Source organism: Hippocampus comes, unplaced genomic scaffold, assembly GCF_001891065.2.
Source record: "Hippocampus comes isolate QL1 unplaced genomic scaffold, H_comes_QL1_v1.1 scaffold78, whole genome shotgun sequence".
NCBI classification, from domain to species: Eukaryota; Metazoa; Chordata; class Actinopteri; order Syngnathiformes; family Syngnathidae; genus Hippocampus; species Hippocampus comes.
In genome coordinates this window covers 2165947-2189840 of record NW_017805798.1, presented here as the reverse complement: position 1 = coordinate 2189840, position 23894 = coordinate 2165947, and the positions used below count along the sequence as shown (strand labels likewise).

The 23894-nt window shown below is 42.9% G+C and overlaps 4 protein-coding genes across 4 annotated transcripts in view; all 4 read right to left on the bottom strand.

Annotated features, from left to right (window-relative positions):
* Positions 1 to 3050, bottom strand: part of LOC109525160 (calmodulin-regulated spectrin-associated protein 1-B-like) — a 6348-nt gene extending 3298 nt beyond the window's left edge. The window contains exons 1-2 of the mRNA XM_019885451.1: positions 2650 to 3050; positions 1793 to 1956 (exon numbers count right to left, since the gene is read on the bottom strand). Of these exons, the coding sequence (XP_019741010.1) occupies positions 1793 to 1955 (163 nt within the window). The 5' untranslated portion in view covers position 1956; positions 2650 to 3050. The remainder of the gene's footprint in view (positions 1 to 1792; positions 1957 to 2649) is intronic.
* Positions 3051 to 3938: 888 nt separating this feature from the next.
* On the bottom strand, positions 3939 to 4875 carry LOC109525246 (beta-microseminoprotein-like). The gene is made up of 4 exons (XM_019885597.1): positions 4734 to 4875; positions 4544 to 4628; positions 4311 to 4416; positions 3939 to 4216 (listed from the first exon to the last, which is right to left on the bottom strand). The coding sequence occupies exons 1-4, from the start codon at positions 4752 to 4754 to the stop codon at positions 4087 to 4089; spliced, it is 342 nt and encodes a 113-aa protein (XP_019741156.1). The 5' UTR covers positions 4755 to 4875; the 3' UTR covers positions 3939 to 4086.
* Positions 4876 to 6734: 1859 nt separating this feature from the next.
* Positions 6735 to 7560, bottom strand: LOC109525247 (beta-microseminoprotein-like). Its single transcript, XM_019885598.1, has 4 exons — positions 7427 to 7560; positions 7237 to 7321; positions 7005 to 7110; positions 6735 to 6909 (listed from the first exon to the last, which is right to left on the bottom strand). Exons 1-4 carry the CDS (start codon positions 7445 to 7447, stop codon positions 6798 to 6800), a joined length of 324 nt encoding a protein of 107 aa, XP_019741157.1. The 5' UTR covers positions 7448 to 7560; the 3' UTR covers positions 6735 to 6797.
* Positions 7561 to 10488: 2928 nt separating this feature from the next.
* LOC109525351 (potassium channel subfamily T member 1-like) overlaps positions 10489 to 23894 on the bottom strand; it is an 86193-nt gene continuing 72787 nt past the window's right edge. Inside the window, exons 24-31 of the mRNA XM_019885787.1 lie at positions 20164 to 20298; positions 19971 to 20082; positions 19781 to 19882; positions 18829 to 18912; positions 18608 to 18736; positions 17512 to 17812; positions 11543 to 11627; positions 10489 to 11295 (exon numbers count right to left, since the gene is read on the bottom strand). Coding sequence (XP_019741346.1) covers positions 11175 to 11295; positions 11543 to 11627; positions 17512 to 17812; positions 18608 to 18736; positions 18829 to 18912; positions 19781 to 19882; positions 19971 to 20082; positions 20164 to 20298 — 1069 coding nt within the window. The 3' untranslated portion in view covers positions 10489 to 11174. The remainder of the gene's footprint in view (positions 11296 to 11542; positions 11628 to 17511; positions 17813 to 18607; positions 18737 to 18828; positions 18913 to 19780; positions 19883 to 19970; positions 20083 to 20163; positions 20299 to 23894) is intronic.

Genomic DNA, 23894 nt, shown 5'->3' with positions numbered 1-23894 from the left:
GCTTGTCTGCCACTCAGGCTTGGGGAGCAGCTGTGGCAGCCTGAGGGGCCAGGCAGACAACATGAGTACACAAACACTCAAATACGAGTGGAACAGTGTTTGAATGCCACGCGACCTCCAGCATCATCAGGCATTAGTATCCCCCCCCCCCCCACTGATGCTGAATGTGATGCTGCTCAGTTGTGTCAAGAAAAAAAAACGGGCAAGTAATGATGACTAATGACATTAACAAAACGTCACATGAGCCACCGGTGCGTAGATATTCAGTTCTCAAAGGAGACCAGCATCCCGTTGGGTCAATTAGGCTCCAAGGGAAGGCTTTTGTGCTCTATTTGAGTAAAATCCCTGTGTGCATCGTTAGCCATGGCCCACCCTGAAACGATGTTAATTGACGGATAGATGAACAGATGGGATGCCTTACTTTTCATCTATAGTTTGCCTTCGACAGTCCGAATGAGTTCGTTTCTCAACTTGGTCCAATGGCCTGCTGGTTTGGAACCAAAATTCCTTGAATGAAGTGATTGCTTTCATCTTCTATTTGTTGCAAGATTGTAAGCAGGAACGTTCGGCAGGCCCCCGCTCGCTCCCCATCTTTAACACTGGCCTTAAAATTCATTTATATTCTTCGGCTATGACTCAGCATGAGACTTGATTTTAGTTGGACTCTTTTTGTGCTTTCCACTGTCTTCATTATTAATTTATTGTTTGTATGAATTCTTTTTGCTTCATGTATAGCACTTTGTATACAGCGGTGGTGGTTTTAAAGTGCTCTATAAATACGGCTGAGTTGAGTTGACTATTTTGTGTTCGCTAAGCTAAATATGGCTATCCTTGTTTGTTTGTCTCATCATCAGCCAATCAGAAAATCCCACAGATAAGGATGTTTTGTTGCTATGGGACAAGATGTAAAGAGCATTCAGACAGGTGTCCATCAAGACACCGAGTGGGGCGAAAGGGAACCTATTCCTCGAGTGGAACAACGGATACACAGGGAGATTTAATCACGTAACTTTGCTCGCCGCCGTTGATTGAAAACTCTGCCAAGCAGTCAAGAAATTTCGTTGGTTAGTGGGTGAATGTGTTATGTCAGAAAAGGCTCAGGAAAAGTAGGCCAACTCATTCCTACAATAGGTTTATTTTCCATTATTATGTGAATCTAAGTGATATAATAATAATAATAATAATAGGCAAACGGCTCTACACTGCCCCTTGCCACTCTATCAGAGCAAAGAGTGTTGAGGCAGCAAATGCAGTGTATTGACGTTTTGTGTTAATGGGACAAACCAGGCGGTGGAGCAGCTCAATTACGTCGGACAAAAGTCCAACTGTTATGTAATCCTTTACCCGATTTAGAAGAAATTCCGCTGGCCATGTTACAAGTATGAAAATGGTACTGCCAGCCAGGCATTGGATGTTAAAGAGGTATTCAGTGTTGGCTGGAGCGCAGGAATACTTCCTGCCTTTAGACTCTAGCTGTCAATGTTTCACCAGCAAACCTCTACATATTCTGCTGACTCCGAGTGTCTTGAGAAGAGGGTTTCTACTGGTCCAACATCAAAGCACCAGAGTAAAAAATGTCTGACATTGGACTAAACAGCTGTCAGAGCTCATTTCCAAGGCTAATGTGACACTTCTACACTGAACGTTGTGAAAATCATCTTCGGCATTTGTTCTATTTAAATACAGTTTTAAGCCTGTGAGGACAGACTGATATTTCGCCGGCGAGAAATGCAAGTGACAACACAACATGCCAATTAGAGTTTGTTGAATGGAAGCAAACGGAAACACTCACCAATGCCGTAGGCTTTAGCAAATAGCCACCGCAGGTTGGCAGCTATTTTGGCTCTGGCAGAGTCATACATCTCCATGGGGATGACATCCATGGTGCCTTCTGCAGATCCAGTCAAGCCTACCTTCCTTCTTGTACTGTCCCCGGCACCCAAATCAACATCCATCCTTTGGGAGTAAAACAATGTTATTAGTTATGCTGGACATATGTCATTATGCAAGTACTAGTTTTTTAATTGTATTTAAATGTAAATGTTCTAACTGTGCATAATGTTACAGCCATCCCACTACATTCTAACATTGGTTATGATGGTGATCCTAGGGGGGCAGAGTATTTATTATTATTATTATTATTATTATTATTATTTATTTTTTTTAGGTGGCAGGCCAAGTTGTGTCAAAAAAACAAGAAACAGTGTAAAGTCTCAAGAAAGTCTACAAATCTACCTGTAAAAAGTGGAGGACAGTAGAACAAATCATTGGAAACGTTGTGAAGCAGTGCAACGTTTCTTTAGGCACACTGGCCCGAATTTAAGATCACACCAGAGTCCCACAATCGTCTAACCAAGTTCCATTACCTGTAGCGCAAACACAACCCAGCGTGAATGTTACCATGAACGGCCCAATGCTAGCTTGACGGGCAGGCTGTCATTGCCACAGAACTAATTCAACTTTGCTTATAAGCATTTGTACTTCACGGTGAATTCTGAAATGTGGATGTGGATCTATCCATTTACCGACGACACAGCAATTAGCTAGCAACCCAATTGGCTAAACAGGCATGCATGCAAATGTACGGCTAACTAACCAAGCTAACTACGTTAGCGTGTACTATATTACGAAAAGGTAGCTTCATTTTACCTTCAAATATGTAGCTCCAAGTCACCCTTCGATCCAAACGGGGTTAATAATCAACCAAGAACCCGCCTTGCTTTCCAGTGGACCGCTGCGTAGAAAAGCCCCCGCCGCCTGCAGCACATCGTAGCCGCTAGCTAATGGTGCTAACAGGGGAGGCGAGTCAGAATGGTCTCCCAGCAACAACAGCCCATTCGCGGCCTGACTGACAGCGACCCCGCGGTAAATATGTACGATGAAAAACAACCGCAAAGCAGGTCAAACAGAGGCGCGACCAACAACGGGCCCCGTGTGCTCAAAATCTGCGATGTGAAAGACGACGGCGCATAATTTGAACACCGGGGCAAGGAATAACAAGCAGTGAACCAGCAGGGCGTTCGCGCTCTGCCACCGGAAAAAAAAAAAAAAAAAAAAAAAAAAAAGTTATCATACTGCTTACTGCGCATGCGTGATTACTCAAACGGACTCAAACTCATCCATCATATCACGATTATGTTACATTAGTTTCATGTGCTAGCTTGTATTCGTGTATATGACCTGTTTTCATGCAGTCATCGAAGACAAATTTGTTCCACAGTCACATCATCAACTGGCACAACACAAAACCTGTGTTAACTCCACAAGCAGTGTTCCAAGTAAAATTGTAGCATTCTTAACCCCCATACTGTAAAAATAAGTTAACCCCTATGTAATGGAACAAAAATAGAACACGCAATGATGTGGGAACGGGAAGGTGATTAGACAGCAATGCTGTCACCTAGTGGCCTATGGTAGAACAATTTTACACCATAAGAGTTTTCGGTTACATTGTATTAATATGTAAACAGAAGTGAGCAAACAATTGAAGTAAAATGCCCCTCCACAGTTATTGTGTGTCTATATATATATATATATATATATATAATATATACAGTATTATATATATATATATATACACATATTTCTTATGCCACTCAATAGAGTTCAAAGAGCAAGCAAAAAAAAAAAAAAAGCACCTCAACTTTTTTTTATGTGAGTAAAAAACAACAAAGTGTGTCACCAGACTCAAAAATAACTGCAGTGAAGGACAGTAGAAGAACCTTTGGAATTAAATGTCAGGGTTGGTCAACTGATGGTCATGACCTCTTTATGTGCAAAAACAGAAAACGTCGCACATTAAACCACATTTCTGGCACCACTTAGTCCTACAACATTTCTTCACTGTGCAGACGGCACATTTTAAGTCTTTCCTGTCATACACACGGGACAGTAGTTCAGCTGTATCGTCCGAGCATACAGACGCTACACACAAACACTCCAAAGAGAATTGATGTTTTATTCATTTCCACTTTTGATCATTTTCTTCTGCCAAAAATTCACTAAATGTCCTGATTATATACTGTATAGTATTACACAAATATCATTGTTGTTGTAGAGGAGTCAATGAGCGATGCCATTGTTCTGTCACTTTCCTACTAAACCCATAAATGGACATTCAGTAGACAGGTCATTCTTTTTGAACACTTTGTATTCACATGCCGCTTTGTCAAGCACAGCTACGCAGTCATCAGGGACGCCTGTGGGAACGCCGTACCTGCAAATAAGCAGTGCGCCCAAAATAAACAACTGCATTCTTTTTTTACAGCGATAAAAACACAAAAAGGAAAACGTGCGATGCTTTAACTTACGCGGAGCAACAACCGCTGCAGGAACAATCCATGCATTCACTGTTCCTCCAAGTTGTTCCCAGCGGGTGCCATCGATTGTCACCCGGATCCAGGCATTGTGCTGCACCTACACATGGGTAGAAAGACTTATGACGACACTTTATTTTTTTCACTGTTGATTGAGAACACATTGGAAAATAATTTCAGTCACTTTGTGAAAACAGAGCAATAAAGATTTCCAGTCCTGTCTTTACCTTCTTCCACTTGAATTTGATAGCAGTGGCCGTTTGCCAGTGACAGCACTGCACACAGCACTAAAGCCAAACACAGGTATATCCTCTAAGGGAAAAGGGGGGGAAAAATGGAGATATATATTTTTTTCCATTTGTTAAGATTTTAAGAAGAGCGTTGCTGCCATTTACAGTTCACACAAATCAAACTCACCATTTCTGCAAGAAGTTTCATGAAACCGAAGAAAGGCTCGGGTCACAAAAGTGCAGGACAGCTGAAGATTTATAAAGGGCAAAGTCGGGGGGTGTTTCTGGTCACCACCTCTTTATGTCAATAAAGGCATCACTAACTGGGACGCATGTTTGGCAATCACATATTACGGGATTCCAAAAAAAAAAAAAAAAGAATCAAAGTTCCTTTGGCAAAACTTTATTCTGCAAGCAACTTGTCAACATAGCATTCAGGCAGTTGAACATTTATATATAATCCTCTCGTAATGTGATTCCAGACTAGGTGTCACCATTTTAAAGACTTCAGAAAGGGGGAAAAGATCACACACACACACACACACACACCCACACACACACACATGCAGGAAAGAGAAGTCACTACAAACGCCATCAAGAGAAGTATTCACTTTGCCAGCTCGCCAGGCAGGCGTGAAGAGGATTTGACACTCAGTAAATCTTCAGCAAAATACTTCCTCGAAATACTTCCTGTACTGACTCTTCTTTTTTCAAATTTACAGTGCCAAAACGAATGGTGTCTCACCATCTAGTGGCCGGCAGGGAAATTACACACAAACTAAATCGGAGGTATAACAAAATAGTATAAATTGTAAACCACCCCCCCACCACACCCCACACAATTTCCCCAAAAAAAATCCATGAAATAGAGGAGCCACCAAATCTGGAACTCGTCTTACCCACATATTTGAGCATTTGTATTGATTTATTTTTCCTCTTCGCAAGGAGGCGAGGCTCAGCCTCAACTGACCTCATGTCCCTGTTTAACTGTTGCAAATGTTATAACAGTGGCACCTGGCATATTGACGGTATGCTCGGGCCATCTACCTGGTATTGACCTTTTCAAAATCCTTCCTGCCCCAAAAAATATCACCCAAGTTTTGTTTTGCTGATTGATTGTTGTTGTTTTACTTTTAAACATGTCTGACACATCACAGAATTGTCCTTAAAAAAACACACACACAAACACACACATCAGTCCGATCCTCACCAATTCACCTAACAAAACGTGGAGTTTGTGAGTAAAATAAAAGCAGGGTTGATTGAAGTTGGCTGCATGCAGCTTTTATTTGTTCATGACCTTCAAACTTGACCTTCCCATCAAACAATACAAAATGCATGTAGTCGAACACTGAGGTGGCAAACATGACATGCGGGCTGCTGACACGTAAACAACATGCATGTTCCGTTCATATCAGAAAGACGGCGTATCAAATGGCGGTTTCGACAATGGCTAACAGGGACACTTATTTGTTCTTGGCAATCTTGGATATGTTAAAAAAACCCTGCTGTTGGTTTAAAATCCTTTGAACATGCCCCTTGGAAGACTGTGGAGAGAAAGAGAAGCACACGTGATGTGGATCACTGTGAAATGTTGGGAGGATTTCAATTCTTCAGGTCCCAGGTCCCCAAACCTGTTAAAATGGACCCGCAGACAAAGTTGCCCCCCCCCCCCCAAAAACCAAGAGAAAAAAAGTTTTAAAATAAAGAAAAAAAAATCACATGCATGATTGCATGTTTGTTGTTGTTCGTATTTTCCCACAAAGGAAACAAAATGTGTGAAATGTTTCACAAAAGATGAAAAAAATGAACCGGTTTCTTGAAAATCATAACATTAATTTACTTGTCACTTTTTTGACTGACTAATTGGTTGATTATCCTGAAATGAATTATGGATAATACAATTAAAAATGCGACTTGAGATTTGTTTCTTATTCATCCATCCCAGACTTGCCGTTCCTCAACCACTTAGTCTTACCTACAACATTTCTTCACAGTGCAGACGGCACATTTTGACATTCTTTCCTGTCATACACACGGGACAGTAGTTCAGCTGTATCGTCCGAGCATACAGACGCTACACACAAACACTCCAAAGAGAATTGATGTTTTATTCATTTCCACTTTTGATCATTTTCTTCCGCCAAAATTTCACTAAATGGCCTCGATTATATATAGTGTGACAAATATTGTTGTTGTCGAGGAGTCAGTGAGCGATGCCGTTGTTCTGTCACTTTCCTATGAAACTCTCCTATGGACGTTCAAGAGACAGGTTATTCTTTTTGAGCAGTATGTATTCACATGCGTCTTTGTCAAGCACAGCTACGAAGTCAGGAGGGACGTCAGGGACAGCGGCGCTGGACCTGCAAATAAGCAGTGCGCCCAAAATAAACAACTGCATTTTTTTTTTTACAGAGATAAAAACACAAAAAGGAAAACGTACGATGCTTCAACTTACACAAGGCAACAACCGCTGCAGGAACAATCCATGCATTCACTGTTCCTCCAAGTTGTTCCCTGCGGGTGCCATTGATTGTCAGTTGGATCCAGGCATTGTCCTGCACCTACACATGGGTAGAAAGAATTATGACGACATTTTATTTTTTCACAGTTGATTGAGAAGATATTGCAAAAGAATTTCAGTCACTTCGTGAAAACAGAGCAATAAAGATTTCCAGTCCTGTCTTTACCTTCTTCCACTTGAATTTGATAGCAGTGGCCGTTTGCCAGTGACAGCACTGCACACAGCACTAAAGCCAAACACAGGTATGTCCTCTAAGGGAAAAGGGGGGAAAAAAATGAAGATATTTTTTTTCCCATTTGTTAAGATGTTAAGAAAGAGCGTTGCTGCCATTTACGGTTCACACAAATCAAACTCACCATTGCTGCAAGAAGTTTCATGAAACCGGAGAGAGGCTCGGGTCACAAAAGTGCAGGACAGCTGAAGATTTATAAAGGGCAAAGTCGGGGGGTGTTTCTGGTCACCACCTCTTTATGTCAATAAAGGCATCACTAACTGGGACGCATGTTTGGCAATCACATATTACGGGATTACAAAAAAAAAAAAAGAATCAAAGTTCCTTTGGCAAAACTTTATTCTGCAAGCTACTTGTCAACATAGCATTCAGGCAGTTGAACATTTACATATAATCCTCGAGTAACGTGATTCCAGACTCTTGAGAATATCTCTCTTTCTCTCTCTTTATATAAAGAGAGAGAGAGAGAGAGAGAGAGAGAGAGAGAGAGAGAGAGAGAGAGAGAGAGAGAGAGAGAGAGGGAGAGAGAGAGAGAGAGAGAGAGAGAAAATCTTTGAAAATTTGGAATGATCCTAAATTTTGGCACCGTATTATCCTTGTTGACATTTTACAAATTGGATCAATCTGTCATGCTTCTGTTTGTGACCAACAGGTGGCACTGTAGGGCTCCACCTGCAGCGGCACACCTGTTGGTCATTAGTTTTGTATAAAACGACCCCCGGCCCGACCACTCATCGTGTACCACTCTTCAAGTACAACCTGCTCCTCCCTCCTGCCTCCTTTTTGGGGTTCAACACCACCTCGCTCCGTGACAAGATCAAAATTATATAAACTAGCCTTACTTACGCAAACTTACATCAGATATGTCCACTAAACAAACTTGTCATTTCACCAGAAGCATCAACAATCACGCCCAAAGAGGTGCATTATAACATAAAAGCTGTCCCTTTCCATAGGCGTAAAAGGCAGGCTGGAAGAGGATTTGACAATCAGTAAACCTTCAGCAAAAATTTGGCGGGGTTGCAAATGTGATAACAGTGGTACCTGGCATATTGATGGTACGGCTTGTGCCGAACGACGCTAGGGCCATTCAACCGGAATTGCCCTTTTTACCCCCCCCCCCAAAAAAATAAAAATCAGCCAATTTTTATTTTGCTGATTGTTGTTGTTTTACTTTTAAACATATCTGACAGATATCGGAACCGGCCTTATAAAAATAAATAAATAAATAAATCCACATCGGTCCGGCTCTCACCGATTCACCAAACAAAATGTGGAATTTGGGCGTGAAATAAAAGCATGTTGACTGTGGAGGTGGCTGCATGCAGCTTTTATTTGTTCATGACCTTCAAACTTGACCTTCCCATCATAAGAAAAACAGTACAAAATGCATGTAGTCGAACACTGAGGTGGCAAACTTGACACGCAGGCTGCTGACACGTAAACAACATGCATGTTCCTTTCATATCAGAAAGACGGCGTATCAAATGGCTGTTTCGACATTGGCTAACAGGGACACTTATTTATTCTTGGCAAGCTTGTATATATTAAAAAAAAACATGCTGTTTGTTTAAAATCCTTTGAACATGCCCTTGAAAGACTGTGGAGAGAAAGAGAAGCACACGTGATATGGATCACTGTGGAATGTTGGGAGGATTTCAATTCCTCAGGTCCCCAAACCTGTTAAAATGGACTCACGGATAAAGTTGCCCCCCGCCCCTCCCCTCCTCCAATACAAAAAAAAATTACAAAATAAAGAAAAAAAATTCACATGCATGCTTGCATGTTTGCTGTTGTTCGTATTTGCCTGCGAAGGAAACAAAATGTGTGAAATGTTTCACAAAGGACAATAGCAGTGATGAGCTAGGAGATTAAAGGGTCACGCCATAAAGATTCCATTGGTGCAAAAATAGTTATCTTTCACGTCTCCTCGCAAGACAAACAGAGAGGGGGGGGTGGTTCGTGTGCGCATCAAGTTATGCACACGCACACACACGCACACGCACGCACACAGAAAGCAATCAACGCTGACACTTAGGGCTTCACAATAAATAAACAAACCTTATGCCCTCAGTCGGAATTCAAGTTGAATAAAGAAATTTGAGAGGGCAAATTTAGTGAGCCACGATATGCTTCCAAAACTGCAAAGCCAAATTCGAATGCAAATACGAGAAGGATGTGTATCGTGACTTGTGGGACACCTTCTACTTTGCGGACACAGTTAATATCGTAGTTTTTCTGATGGTTACAATTTAAAGTCTAGAACCAGTTTGAGCCTGGAATGAAGGAATTCATTCATTTTTCCATTGGAAACAATGCTTAAATTACAACAATTTGGAAGTCAACCAGTAATATGGAACATAAGGTGCTTAACTTCAGAGTTCCAGTGGATATATTTTCGCCAATTCCTTTTTTAAATGTATTTTTAAAGACTGAGATGAGAAAAAAAAAAGATCTAAGAAAGCCGGCCAGGCTCTGATATTCCCTAAAAGGGATGAGAAATGGCACATAGTGTACAAAAAAGTATTTACAAATAAATAATGGCACAAACAGCAGATCATTCGAGGACACTTAAAACACTGAAATCATTGAATAATACTGTTGTTGTTCTTTTTTTCCTTAGCACAGCAAAAATTATGTTTAGAAACACTTCAAAAAACAAACACACACACACACACACACACACACACACACACACACACACACACACACACACACACACACACACACACACACACGATATGGCTGATAAGCGCCACTTAGTCTTTCTCTCAGATGTGTGCATTCTGATAGCCAGCGGGGGACGCTGAGAGAGTTCCGTAAACATTTCCAGTGCTTCAACATCGCTCTGGTCAGAAGTCCGATACAGCAGGTTGTTGCTGAGGCGACCAGTCACTCGCCATTGAATCAGAGTCCACCAACCTGCCATGACATCATGGCAACTATTGTCCACTTCTTTGACAGTCAATGGCGCCCCCTACAGAGCGGTGGCGTAAGATGCTTGTGCTCCTAAACGTGGTGTTGACTACAAAGCAAAGTAATCGTTGCAGTTCTAATAAAAAGATTAGTAGCAAATGCATGAGTGTTAAGATCGAGTGAATTCGGATGTCGGCTGCCCTGATGGGTGCCCCACCAACGCAAGGCACAAGGGCACAAAGCGTGCGTGTGCAGTTTAAATAAATATAATATACACTACTTACAGAAAGGTAGCGATATCGGGCTTTTGGGGGACATTTCAGGATGAGCCGAATATACCTTCTCAACCCGTGTACACAAAAAAATATAACTGTATTCACAGTCATATAGTCTTTATCCTCCGCGTGGAACCGCTGATATTACAGCCACACTGATGATTTGTCCATCTGTCTGTTTTATACAAAGTGGCCAATGGAAATTCAATTGGTGCAATGTGACAAAATCTTTTAACAGTTTTTTAAAATTGTATTTAATTATGTCATCACTGGATGTTTTGTTTTCAAGTAAAATATTTTTGGAGTCCCACGACCAGCTCTAAATTTTGCGAGTAGTGCATATTAAGAAGCATTTATGGGGGCTTTTTCATGACAGTTTCTCTGAGGTTTGAGTTGTTTTTAGAATAGCACGCTGGGCCAGATTAAATGCCGCACACAGCCCACGAGCCCTAAATTGCCCACCGCGGTTGTCCTCCAGTGTTAGTTGGCGATGTGAGGTGCGGTATCGACATCTCTGGATGTCGAGGCACGCTTCATGCATCCTCCCGCAAACGTATGCGGCGGCTCAGTGGAAGCAAGTAGCAAACGTCAGGCTGCCGTGCGTGCGTGTGCATGCGTGTGTGTGTGTGTGTGTGTGTGTGTGTGTGTGTGTGTGTGTGTGTGTGTGTGTGTGTGTGTGGCTCATAGGTGCGTCTCGTCTCTGGTTTCTGAGACAAAGTGCGTCTGGTTCCGAGTGCTCCGACTCTGGCCCATTTGGGATTCCTCGGGCATGTGCGCCAGCGGGTCGGAGCGGATGATGTATCTGAAAAACATGTCGCTCCACTCAGTTTGGGACGGGGTTCACAAACTTAGAAGAGAGTCCACTGAGCTGAGCTTGGGACTCAGAACCACAGCAGGATTGGGAGGCAAATGTGCTAATTATGTAGCCTGCGTGGATACGAAAATGTTGACACTTTGAATTACCCTGGGAATGCCAGCATTTCCAAAAAGTGAAAAATCAAGCCGCTGTACGTTGGTGTAAAAGCGAAAAGTACCGGCGGCTTTCTTACACGATGTCATTGAGCTCGAGCATGGTGTCCGGAGGCGGGTTGATGAGCACGTAGGAGAGCGTATTTTGGTGGTCGTTCATCTCATCTGCGGAGAAAAAGTCGGGACGGGTTTCAGGGTGGCTGGTTGGGGGAGGGGGGCGTTGCCCCGCCCTCTCCCAGCACAACAACGGTACTGCTCGTCACATGACGGAAGGAAAGAAATCAAAGCGCCAACATGGTGACTTGATGCGCTGCCATAAATGAACATAAATAAGGAGTATTATACAGGACATCAACTGAATGACAATGTCACAAATTATTTCTTTTCATTTCTATCAGGGCAAGAAAAAGCATGTATTAAAAAATAAGAAAGAAAATCATTGATATCACCTCATTAAATTCAATCACTAATTGATTAGATTTCCTGATAATGTATCATCAATTTGCGAAAAGGTTTATGGCATTGTATTGATTTAAAAAATTTTTTTTGATTTATCCTTATGCAGTACATGTGCATGCCGTTGCTCGATTGCTTTATCGGAGTGGAAGGAGCTAATTTGAATATTTTCAAGTGTGTTTTGCCATTTTTAACATGTCTGAAACAGGTTCGACGTGTCTCCACGACAACCCACCTGCTTGTGGCTCTTTACAAAGAACAAAGGGTGAATGGGGGGAGGCGGGAGAGAGAGAAGGGCCAAGCGTTACTGACAGGCACTGTGACACGGACGGGGGGCTGGAATCATCTCCATGGCATTCCACGCGAGATCTGACTCCATCCGGCGAGGCAGGAGGTTGCCATGCCGACACACACTCACGCGCACACATGTAGAGGACATGCTCCAGCATCCGTCAAGACTGAACCAAACGTTGGAGTGCGGATAAAATAAAATAAAAAAAAACAAAACAAAAAAAAAAACACAAAAAACCCCAAACAAGCTAGTGGAACAGAAGGCATCTGGAGTGCGAGGGCGGAAGACGTCATCTTGGACCTGAGTGCCAAACCTCACTGAGCCTTGATGGCCTCCACCTGCCACCGCACTAAATTGAGAGGTTTGGTATCGAACTTGTCCGGCTGAAATGGTCAACTTACAACAGGATTGATCTTGTTTTGAATATGGAGATGGTATGTGGCTTCTGGTTACAGTAAGCCAATTACGGCTAGCATCCAGTGAGTTGATGAAGTCAAGCTGAAGAATTTAAAAGTGCTCCTTGTATCCTTCTATTTTTTTGTACGTGGTGCTCAGAGGAAAAAGAAAAAATTCGACACTACATTATCAAGAGTCTCGGAATCAATTGTATGTGTTCCTGTGTGCATTTTGCATCATACTTGTGCGGAATTTCTACAAGCGCTCCAGCTTCCTCGCACTTTTCGCCGAAAACAGGCTCGAAATTGTCCATAAATGTGAGAGTGAGTGTGAATACTTGACTGACGACCAGTCAATGCATGTTTTGTGTGAGATCCAAGATGGGTTCTTCCATCCACAGGCAATCATGCGTTCTGCTCCAGAAAACAAGCCAAACGGGGGGCTCGATCTTATTCTTTTTAGTTTTTTTGGAATTGTATGTGTTCCTGTGTGCATTTTGCATCATACCGTACTTGTGCGGAATTTCTACAAGCGCTCCAGCTTCCTCGCACTTTTCGCCGAAAACAGGCTCGAAATTGTCCATAAATGTGAGAGTGAGTGTGAATACTTGACTGACGACCAGTCAATGCATGTTTTGTGTGAGATCCAAGATGGGTTCTTCCATCCACAGGCAATCATGCGTTCTGCTCCAGAAAACAAGCCAAACGGGGGACTCGATCTGATTCTTTTTAGTTTTTTTTAAGGGGGTCGCCATCTCACTCACGTGAGCACGATGCAGAGAAGGCCAGAGAGAGAAATCGACAGAGTGACAGGAAAGTGAGAAAACTGGCTGCTAAACTAACTATGAAGGGCAGTCAGGGACATAATTCAGGATTAGCTCTCAGACACACTACTGTGTATTATGACGGCATTTCATTCGGCTATGCGTGAGGTATTTCAGTAGTGAATGGGAGAGCATTTAAATTGTGTGTGAGAGTGAAAAAAAAAGTCCTGTCACGTAAGAGTATTTTTAGACCGCAGCTGAAGAAATTGTTTCTGTGTGTGTGTGTGTGTGTGTGTGTGTGTGTATGTGTTTTTTTTTGTGTGCGTGTGTGTGCGTGTGTGTGTGTGTGTGTGTGAAAGCGTTTCAGTCGTGTGTGTTCGTCAAATAAATTTCATCAGTGTGTGACTGTTTAAGTATGTGTGAGAGAGCATTCCCGTTGTATGTGAGAGAGCATTTTGGGTGTGTGTGTGAAAGTGTTTGAGTAAGATGTGTTAGTCAAATAAATTTCATCAGGGTGTGAGTGTTTCAGTATTTTTCAGCAATTTCTGTGAACAAATTCAGTCGTGTGTGTGTGAGAGAGCATTTAGTAGTGAGTGCGAGAGTGTTTCAGCGGTGCCCGTACCTCAAAGAACAAGATGTAAGCTAATGATGTTTACAAAAGACTGGTGCGGAATGTCCCAATTTACAAACAGCGTGATCCAATGAGTTAACCAATCGAGACTAGTCGCCTAATGGCAGCTATCAGTGACTAGTCGATGAGCAAAAGAGTTGTGTGTGGCAGCCCGAGTGTGAGAGCATTTAAAAAATGCGTTGAGAAGTTGTCGTCGTAGTGTGTGAGAGCGCTTCAATAGTTTGCCTGTGGATAAATTCAGTATAGCGTGAGAGCGCTTCGGCCGCGCGTCAAGAATGTTTCAGTAGTGCGCAAAAGAGCGCGTCAGAGGTGATCCTGAATGATATCCCAGATGACCTCTCATGTCTAACGCTCATCCACATTGGACACACACCCACTCTCACTCACACATGCAATACAATAGAGTGGATGGACCGGCTAACCTGACGGCCGGCTCCCGTCTGTATACGGCTGCTCTGATATGTCCTGCAACTCTGAGCAACGGTATTTACGGTTAACTCGACCACACAAGTGTCAACGTGAAGCACACACACATCTCGTAGAAAGGAGGATGCTGGTGAAAGGACGAGCTCCTTTCGCCCACACGCCCGCGCCTTCGACACTCACACGCCGCACCGCACCGAGTGGACAAAGAGCACACACGCACGCGCGTGCACACGTTACCTTGCAAATATCCTAGATTTACTCTGTTCATCACATCGCTCGCAGTGAGATTAGAAACATCCTCTACGAGCCAAAAGGGGGGGAAGAGAAAAGTCAGAGAGAGAAAAAGAGAGAAGGAGGAGGAAAGGAAATAGAAATAAAAATCAGGCAGGCCGCGAATGCATTTGCGCTTTGACCATAAGAAAGGTTCAACAGGTGAGAGGATGCAAAAAAAAAAAAAAAAAAGTGAGAAGAAGCCATGCTTCAGTATGCACAGAGTCACTTCCAAATGATTCATCTGTGGTGGATGCTCACTCAGAAGGTCAGGAGCGTTTGGGCGTCTCCCTGGAAGCAGCGTGAGCGACACAAGTACACAAGATTCAGCCAGCACAACACATCGGGATTAGGCTTCTTCTTCTTCTTTTTTTTTTTTAACTTCACTTTGTTTTGGAAGCGTGACACAACAAGTGAAAATGTGAGCAGATGCCAAGGCAAAGCAAACAGAGAAGCGTGATGCATTCACATGTTGCAGGGTTTCTACAGGTGTCGGCTGGGTATGGTCAATTGGAGATCTATTTTTTTTTAGGAGTTCTCAAATGTGCCACATCGTGGGCAAAAGCGACCAACTACTTTTGTTCATGATTATGTTGACCTATTTGCAATGAAAAGGTTATTAAAAAAGTTCATCATGAGGATTCACCCCACTCCCTGTTTCTGTTACCATTGATCGTCCACAGGTGTGGCTGTTATTTTTATTGATTGATTATTGATTGATTTTCATGACCGAAATGTGTTTTTATCGGCTTCTGTTGCAAATTATTGCATTTCTCTCCTAGCAAACACACCATTTTTTGCTACAGGGTTTTTTTTTTCATCCACTGCAAGAAATGTATGTGTTCAAGTTATTCAACAGCAAATATGTACAGCAAAGGTCAATATTTTGGCACGAAACCCAATGCTGGCCAAAAAGATGAACTAGAATTTTTTTTTCCATTAGCCATGGCTATGGCCTGGCTAACTGAAGCTCCTCCCGGCATTTCAACATAGTTTCTTGGCCCCAAGATGCCATCAGCGGCGCAAAAGAAATATTTATTTTAGACAAGGCTTTGGCCTGAGCATAAAAGCAGTGAAAAGGTTTTTTTTTTCTGGTAAATAACAAAGGAGAGGTTTCCCCAAAAATCTGTAAAAAGGCAAATTTTGCAAACGCTGAGTCAGGAAATTGCAGGATTTCACTGTTCAAAGTTTGCATTCAAATTTATCTAAAAATAATCCCAACAGCCCTAACCTTCATACCCTTCAATTTGATTGCAGTGCACCATCGAATTAGTTGGATTTAAAATCTTTAGCCTTAATCCTCAGATTTACTTCATGGACCAGTGGAAACCCGAAGTGGACATGATCTTGATGATGGGTGGCAGATGACTGCATATATGTTTTTTTTTTGTAGGAAAAAATGGTTGATGAAATTGATGCACGGTCTTAATGCTAGTGGAGTCTGACTGTGTGCCATGAAGACAGGCATGTCCCAAAAGGCCATGAGATGAGACAAACACAAACACAGATTGGAGTTCCACAAGAATACACAAAAATAAGACCATTGGTGTTGACGTTACTGTGGGTGGAGGCTATATTTAATCGTAACAACATAAAAAAAAAAAAAAAGTATGTTCCTGCTTTAAGGGGCTTTTTACAATCTCTCGCTCCCGATGTGGCAAATATAAATAGGCTCCTAACATTTTGCAATTTCCTTATTAATGGACAGATAGCCGCATTCAAGGCTTAGGACTTTTTTAAGGCCACTACTATTAAATTTAAGACCACTACCTCACTAAATTTGACCATGAAGAGTGGGCAGTGAGGCTCAAAGTTACGACAATATTTCGAGAAATGTTGCATTTATTTTGTATCGTGCTTGTTCTCTCATTTTATTATCCAAATTCATTTGAGAGAAAAACTTAATATAATACTTTAATAAAAAATAGTGTTATATTTATATTAATTCATATAATGTACAATATGTATAAGTACAGTATAATGGTAATTGTACAAGTACAGTAATCCCTCGTTTATCGCGGGGGTCACGTTCCAAAAAGAACTCGCGATAAGTGAAATCTGTGAAGTAGTCATCGTTATTTTTTTACAATTATTCTGTTTTGAATGAAACCAAAGATTGAACCTTTTTTTCAGGCCAAAGCATTTTAAAAAGTATCTATATTTTTTTTCTTACAAACAACTGACAGTTTTTAGAAATACTGTACAGAATGTTTTGTCAACATTGTGGCTTTTGTCATGGAGAAAATTTGGCAAGCTGTACATTGACGAGGCGCTGAGACTGTTGACATTAGTCTACAGTCCCTTAGCCAATCAGGATGCAGAAAACAATTCACTGTCAAAAAGAAAAAAAAAACTGCACGAAAAAAAATCCGTGAAACAGCACAGCCATGAAAGATGAACCGTGTTATAGCGAGGGATTACTGAAAACACCTCACCAAAAGTCCCCAGCCATTGTGAACCGCCCTATACATTTAATCTTATCACAACTAAATGCAAATGAAGGCTTTCGTTTTGTCAAATGAAATGACACTTTTTCAGGATCGGTGGATCCCTATTCACAGCCGATAATGACACAATCTCAAAAAAATGTCGTTCAATCAGAATTTTAAACTCCACCCCCTGAGATGAAAGTCAGTTTTCTTGTCTGAAACTCCAATCTGCAAAGAAAATCTATACTTTGTTTCCTGAACGAGAATCATGATGCAATGGTGAATCATTGGTGAACAAAAGCAACAAAGTGCACCAATGACTTCACGTTGACAGAATGAATGAGACCGTATGTGGTTCCGATAATGCGGGTGGTGGTTCTACTGACCGTATCCCACGGTGGGCAAGCCCAGGTGCTTCATGCGGTTTTTGACCAGCTCGGACAGCTCCTGGCGCTCGGAGCGGCGGTAAAGGTTGAGGCGCTGCTGCGAGATGCGCTCGGCCCGGCTGGAGGGCTTGTTGGTGTTCTTCCTGCTCAGGCGCCGCGCCCACTGCATGCTCTTCTTCCTCAGCAGCGGGTGCTCTGACTGTTCGCTGGCGCTGGAGTTCCGGTGCGCCGTCTTCTCCTTCCACGACTCCTTGCGGTCGCGATGCTGCTCGCCTTGCTCCACGTTTATGGACACCTGAGACTGGGATCGTTAAAAAAACGGTTAGAACGCCGTTTTGGCAACCGGGTGATGGCCATGACGCACGGGTGTTTGATGCCTGCTTTTGAGCAGAGTGGCGCATGCTGACAAGCTTACCTGCACGTAACTGCCCTTATGCTGAAATAAGAGAAGGACAAACACACATTCCAAAAAAAAAAAAAAAAAAAAGGAAAGACAGGTGCATAAAAAGCAAAGCAAAATGGTTAAAACAACAAAAAAAAAAAGTACCTGAGAAAAGTGATTACACAACTCACAAAAAGTTCAACATATTTAGAGATGGTTGCTCTTACATTCATTGTTGGAGAGCAAAAATGTTGTGCCAAAAGTAGAAAAACACTGAACGGCTAGACAGTCATGATTTCACAAACTTAGAGAAGGTCAAATTAAGGTTAAAGGTTACTCGCTAGAAAAGCACCAACCCCCCCCCCGAAAATGCTCATAAAACATCAACATCATGCTCCTAGCATGTCCACAATCACAGATGGCGCCAGAATTGCTTTAATTGCTTTGCCCTGAGTACAAGCACCGCGAATAGCCGAGACGTTCAGTGACTATCAAGCAAAAAACAAAAACAAATCTGCAAATTCACAAATGTTGAACGGCAGATTTTCAGAAGTTCACTGTCGTGCATCGTGAAATTTCCCGAACTTTTTGTGAGTAGCGTATGCTGTATTTATTGGCAAGCAATGTTTCCAAGAGAGAAATGAAGAGATTTTGCAAGGGATGATGGCCCAAAGCAAACGCGAGTCATCCGTCGTCAGATCGTAGCAAACTTGCCTCGGATGTGGAGAACATGTGCGACTCGGTGCGGTAGATCCCGATGGGGATCTCGGCGCTGGAGGAACACAGTTTTTGGAAGAGTCTGCCGTATGTTCTGATCCACAAGTCCTCCTCTGTGATCTTCATCTGAGGGGAATTTGGGAGAAAATGGGGGTTATAGCGCGCGGCAAACAGAAAAAAAATCTCTCCTTAGAAGCTTGTGTGATAGTCGCACTTACAACGCATAGATACCCGGAACCCGGTGTCGTGTCCAGACCAAGAAGAAGCCTGGCGATCGCTATCATGTAGTCTTTCACGAATGACTGTCAACACAGACGGAAAGGAATATTCGTCGATGTTGAAAGAGACAATAGTGGAGCGCAAATACATTCATCTACAGCGCGAACTCACATTTTAAGCTATGGACAATTCAATGAAGCTAATGCTACGTTTACGCAATGTGCCTGGTTACCACGGCAGCCACTTGGGATTTTTTTTTTTCTCTGTTATTAAGTCTTCCTTACAGTCAGTGCCGAAAACCGACTGAATCCCGGAGACTCAAAAACACGCTATGTTTCGGCAAACAGTCTACCACGTATGCTGGTGTGTTACACAAGCGTCCCATCACGTTTCTCCTGTTCTGATCAAGGTCTACCACATTTGTCAGATTTTGTCAAGGCTTTCTACTGAAATGCGGGACATTGGGACTGTGCGAATAATAATATTGTATTCAATATCTGCATGACAATGAGATACAGGTGAAATACAGACTGGACAGGTTGCGACATTAACGATGGCCTGATGGCCCGGGGCCACCGCGTCTGATTGTACATGCTTATTGTCCCACTACAGATCACTTCCAAGTTTTGTTATCCCGGGGGAAATCCCGAGAAAAGGTTTGTTGCATTAACCCCATTTAAATGGAGCCGAAAAAGTTTCTCATCCCCACCGAGACTGCCATGCCAATTTCTCAGACAATTAATTTTTTTTGAGCAGGCATCCACGGCAACTTGCTCACCACAATCCCACTATGATCTCTAGCGTGTCTCACACGAATGCTTTTAAAAAAGGAGACACTTGGCAGCAGGTAGCTGAGCACGCTTGGAACCTACTCCAATGGAACGGCGTCAAAAGCGCGTCGATCGGGTAACGTGCAGTGGAAAAGGGGCACAAGTCGCGTTGTTGTCCCACCTGGTAGAGCAGCGTATCCAGCATGCTGATACTGAACACCCGGCCCGCTGCAAATGGCAACCGGAACATGAAGGCCAGATTGGAGCCCTTATCTCGTTCTATCTGGAAGGAAAAAAAAAACATGGCTAAAATGAAATGAGGTTGAAATGTCTGGATTTGCGGCGCTCCTATTTTTGTTTGTCTTCCGCACCTTTTCGAGTTTAGAAAGCGCGAGCGAGTAGCAGTCCTTGGCTCTGAACTGCATGAACCTCATGTTGGATGGATGCGTGAGCTCAGTGATGATGCTGAGACTCGGGAACAGTCTGACAACATCGGATGACATAGATGAAGCCAGGTCGTGTGGACTTCAATGTTGATTGCGTTCTACTCTCTTTTCCCGCTACCTGAACATCGTCTGGACATTGACGATGGTCTTGGCGTCGGCCATGTAGTCCTCCTCGGCACTCATGGTGCTCTCCTTGTCCACGACCACCAAATTGTCAGCGTAGATGATTCCACACTGCAGCAGGTTGTCTAAGCTGATCCATTAAAAAAAAAAAAAAACAAAAAAAAAAAAAACACACACAACAAAAACCAATCAAAACTTATTTTCCACAACATTTTATTTTATTTAAAAACAATTTTACAAAAGTAAAGTTGTAGTTGCCCAAGAGAATCTTTCAAGTTTACAGGATTCTCATCATTTTATGACTACATTTTCATCCACTTATGTCTTACTTTTCTCGTAAAAAATGGTTTGACTTCATTTTGAATGGTACGTATCATTGTGGAGAACGAGGGAACTGCAGTTCACAATGAAACAAATGATCTCTTCTTGAATGTTTAATTACAAATTCATATTTCATTTATTTATTGACCATTTTATTGGGATGATTATTTTTGTGTTACCATGACTATTTTTCGTCTCACTTTTTTATGTCCAATGGGCAGCACTTTGATCCAGCTTAATTTGACGTGACGTGAGGGGTGAAATAGTAAAAGAAGAGTTGCTGTAAAAAGTTAGCAGTGACATATCCCGAAAATGTTTGAATGTTGGCGTTCATGAGTAAATGGGTTCATAGATGGTCAACAATGAGCCTGAGGTCAGGATGGACATTTTGCATCATAAGGACCCTGAAATTCAGCATGTTTTCACCGACATTGTCGTGACTGTGACTCCACCACATACTTATCGATGGTGCCGGCCATGAAGTAGACCATCGGGAAGCAGCAAATGGCCTCTAAGAAGTGGTTGTCTGGGCTGAGGTAAACAGGAAACATCACCGGTTAGCAAGCCGCATGAATCCTGGATCACTTTTGGAGAAACCCGGAGACATTTTGAGAGGAACTTCCTGAAGTATTCAAACTGTGATCGCTCCCTTGTTGGCACCCTATTCATGTATTTTATTTTTCCAGTTAACTCCCGTTATTCACGGGGAATCGGGCAGAATAGCAAAAATCTGCTTTTGATTGCCTATGAAAGCCAAAAGATGGAGGCAAAGCACTACATTTGTCTATATGTAGCCCCTTAACTTCACGACTTAGTTCCTGGGCACCAAGGTGCCATCAAAGCACTACGTTTATCTAAATGAAACACCTCAATTGACTGTGACATAGTTCCTGGCCAACAAGATGCCACAAGATGGTGACAAAGCACTACATTTGTCTAAATGAAGCTCCTCAACTCACATCATAGTTTTTTTTTTTAGACACCAGGATGCTATCAAAGCACTATGTCTGAATGAAGCACCTCAATTCACTGCGACATAGTCCCTGGGCAACAAGATACCACAAGATGGTGACAAAGCACTACATTTCTCTCAATGAAGCTCCTCAACTCACATCAAGATAGTTCTTTGGCACCAAGATTTCAGAAAAGCGCTATTTAAGAGGAGAGGTACACCCTGAAACGAATGTTTGCCATTGGCATCAAGAGAGAAACACTCAGACTTACATTCGGAGCTCTGGAGAGCAACACAACTTACGGGTAGTCCAGCAGAAGCACAATGGGGTTGAGCTCCTTCCGGGGTCGGTAGTACGCTCGGAGGGGGACGATGAAGTTGTACAAACCGTTGCCCGCCGTCTCAGCAGACACGATAATCAGCTTGTTCTTGAAGCCGTACGCTTTGGCATCTTCGAAGCTGTTGTGCGTACAGCCCTGCGAGGCGTCATCACATGTGAAGTGGAAGTTGTACTCGCGTTGATCTTCGTGCGTGTGCGTGACAAGTCACTCACCTTGTCAAGGCGCAGGCAGCAAAATGGCGCCTTCTGCGGAAGGAGGTGGCACAGTGTCGGCGAGCTGCCGATGTAGGGAGAGTTGGGAGGGTAGCCCTTCACGAAACTGCCGAGACGGGAAGCAAGATGATGAAATGATGTGACAGTAGATCAAGTCGAATGCCCTCAAAGTGGTGCAAATTTGGATCTCAACCAAAATGCTGTGGATCAAATATGCCTCAACAGTCGTGCAAAACTCAGTGAGCATTTTTCTTTCCGGCACAGCCAAGAAGAGAAGTGTTTCAATATTTTTCCACTGCACTGAAGATTCCACTGCAATAAAAAATTGTGTATACGTAATCGTTCACATAATGTCCTGTCGCATAGGGAGACTTAATCGTCTCCCTGATCAACGCACGATGGCACTGTGGTGCTTTCAGGCATGAGCATCCAGAGAACTCATAAAGATGAATTACTATCCAGGCACCGAGAAAATAAACAAGCAAGGAAATCCATTTACCATACTTAGACAAATAAATGTAATGAGGCAATGTGGTTTATATTCTTTGCGGAACATTTAGTTTGATATATGGCCAGGCAGACGAATTCAACGATGCTGTCGGCGTGGAATATACGTGAACAAAATAAGAAAACAAGTTTTTGCGAAGAGACATATTTTATGCACAACCCCGATGCCTCAAACATCTGAACAGTCCTTATCTTCTATAAAATACGAACAGCATGAAAATGTGCTTTGGAAATCATGTACAGTTTATACAAATATCACCAGAGTAACAGTTTTACATTTGACAAACTTTACAAATTATTTGCACGCTATTTATTAGTGGTAGTATTTAGTAGTGTGTGTGCATGCATCATACCATGCTCTCGATCAATCAATTTCCAGAGGTCTGCATTGCTAACAAGCGTCAAGCACTAATGTGTCCACTGGAACTACTGAATCTATATGACGGTTTTTAGCTTGAGTGATCGCGGCAATGATGAGCGTGGAGAGTGGCGGTCTTTCTAACCTGCTGAACTCTGCTACTGTCTAAGTGTTTGCCCGACTGATAAACGATCATTGAGATGGAAAGTCTACCCTGTGTGTGCTAAGCTTGTGGATGAGCTGCAACGCATGATAGGAAGTTCTGCCCTTCCTTTCACGGCACGTGTTCATCATTGTCAGGGTCGAAGCCTTTCATCACCATGACACACCGATTACACGCCAAGCTCATCTATCTCACCTTACAGGTCCCCGTGACACCTGAAGAGGTGGAGGACATCAATCCTTTAGCGTGTCTATTATGCTAGGCTGAGGCTATAGGGACTATATGAGCAGATGTAGTGGGTCTGCATCACAGAAGCGGAATTTATGACCAACCGCGCCGCTTACTCTGACCCGACGGAGCCCTCCTCATCCGATTGGTTGGTCTCGTCTTCCGACTGGTCGCTGAGGAGGTCGCACGGCAGAATGGCGGAGGAGTCCGCGATCTCGAGGACCGGCGCGATGCTTGGCCTGCGGCTACCGGCGCCGTTCTCCGTCGGTAAGGTCAGCTTACTGGTTTCTTCGGGGGGATCCGGGTTCTGCAGGTCAATGGCCACGGTGCCTGGACGCAACACGCACATCACTAACGACTTAGTCACATCACGACGTGCGCTTGACTGGCTGTCAACATCAATTAACACACAGCCATTTAATCTCTTGTGAACATTGTCAACTGTAATCCTCTTGCAACATACTCAGGAGCGGTGATGCATGCAGAATATAATGACTCGTATTTGTTAACAAATACTGTGATGCTGAGGAGCTACCGTTGGGTCTGTCCCATGCAATGAAAAAATGGCACTAATACATTTATGGATTGCAAACTGCACTACAGCTGTAGGAGGTGATGTGTTCTGCACAAACTTACCATATGAA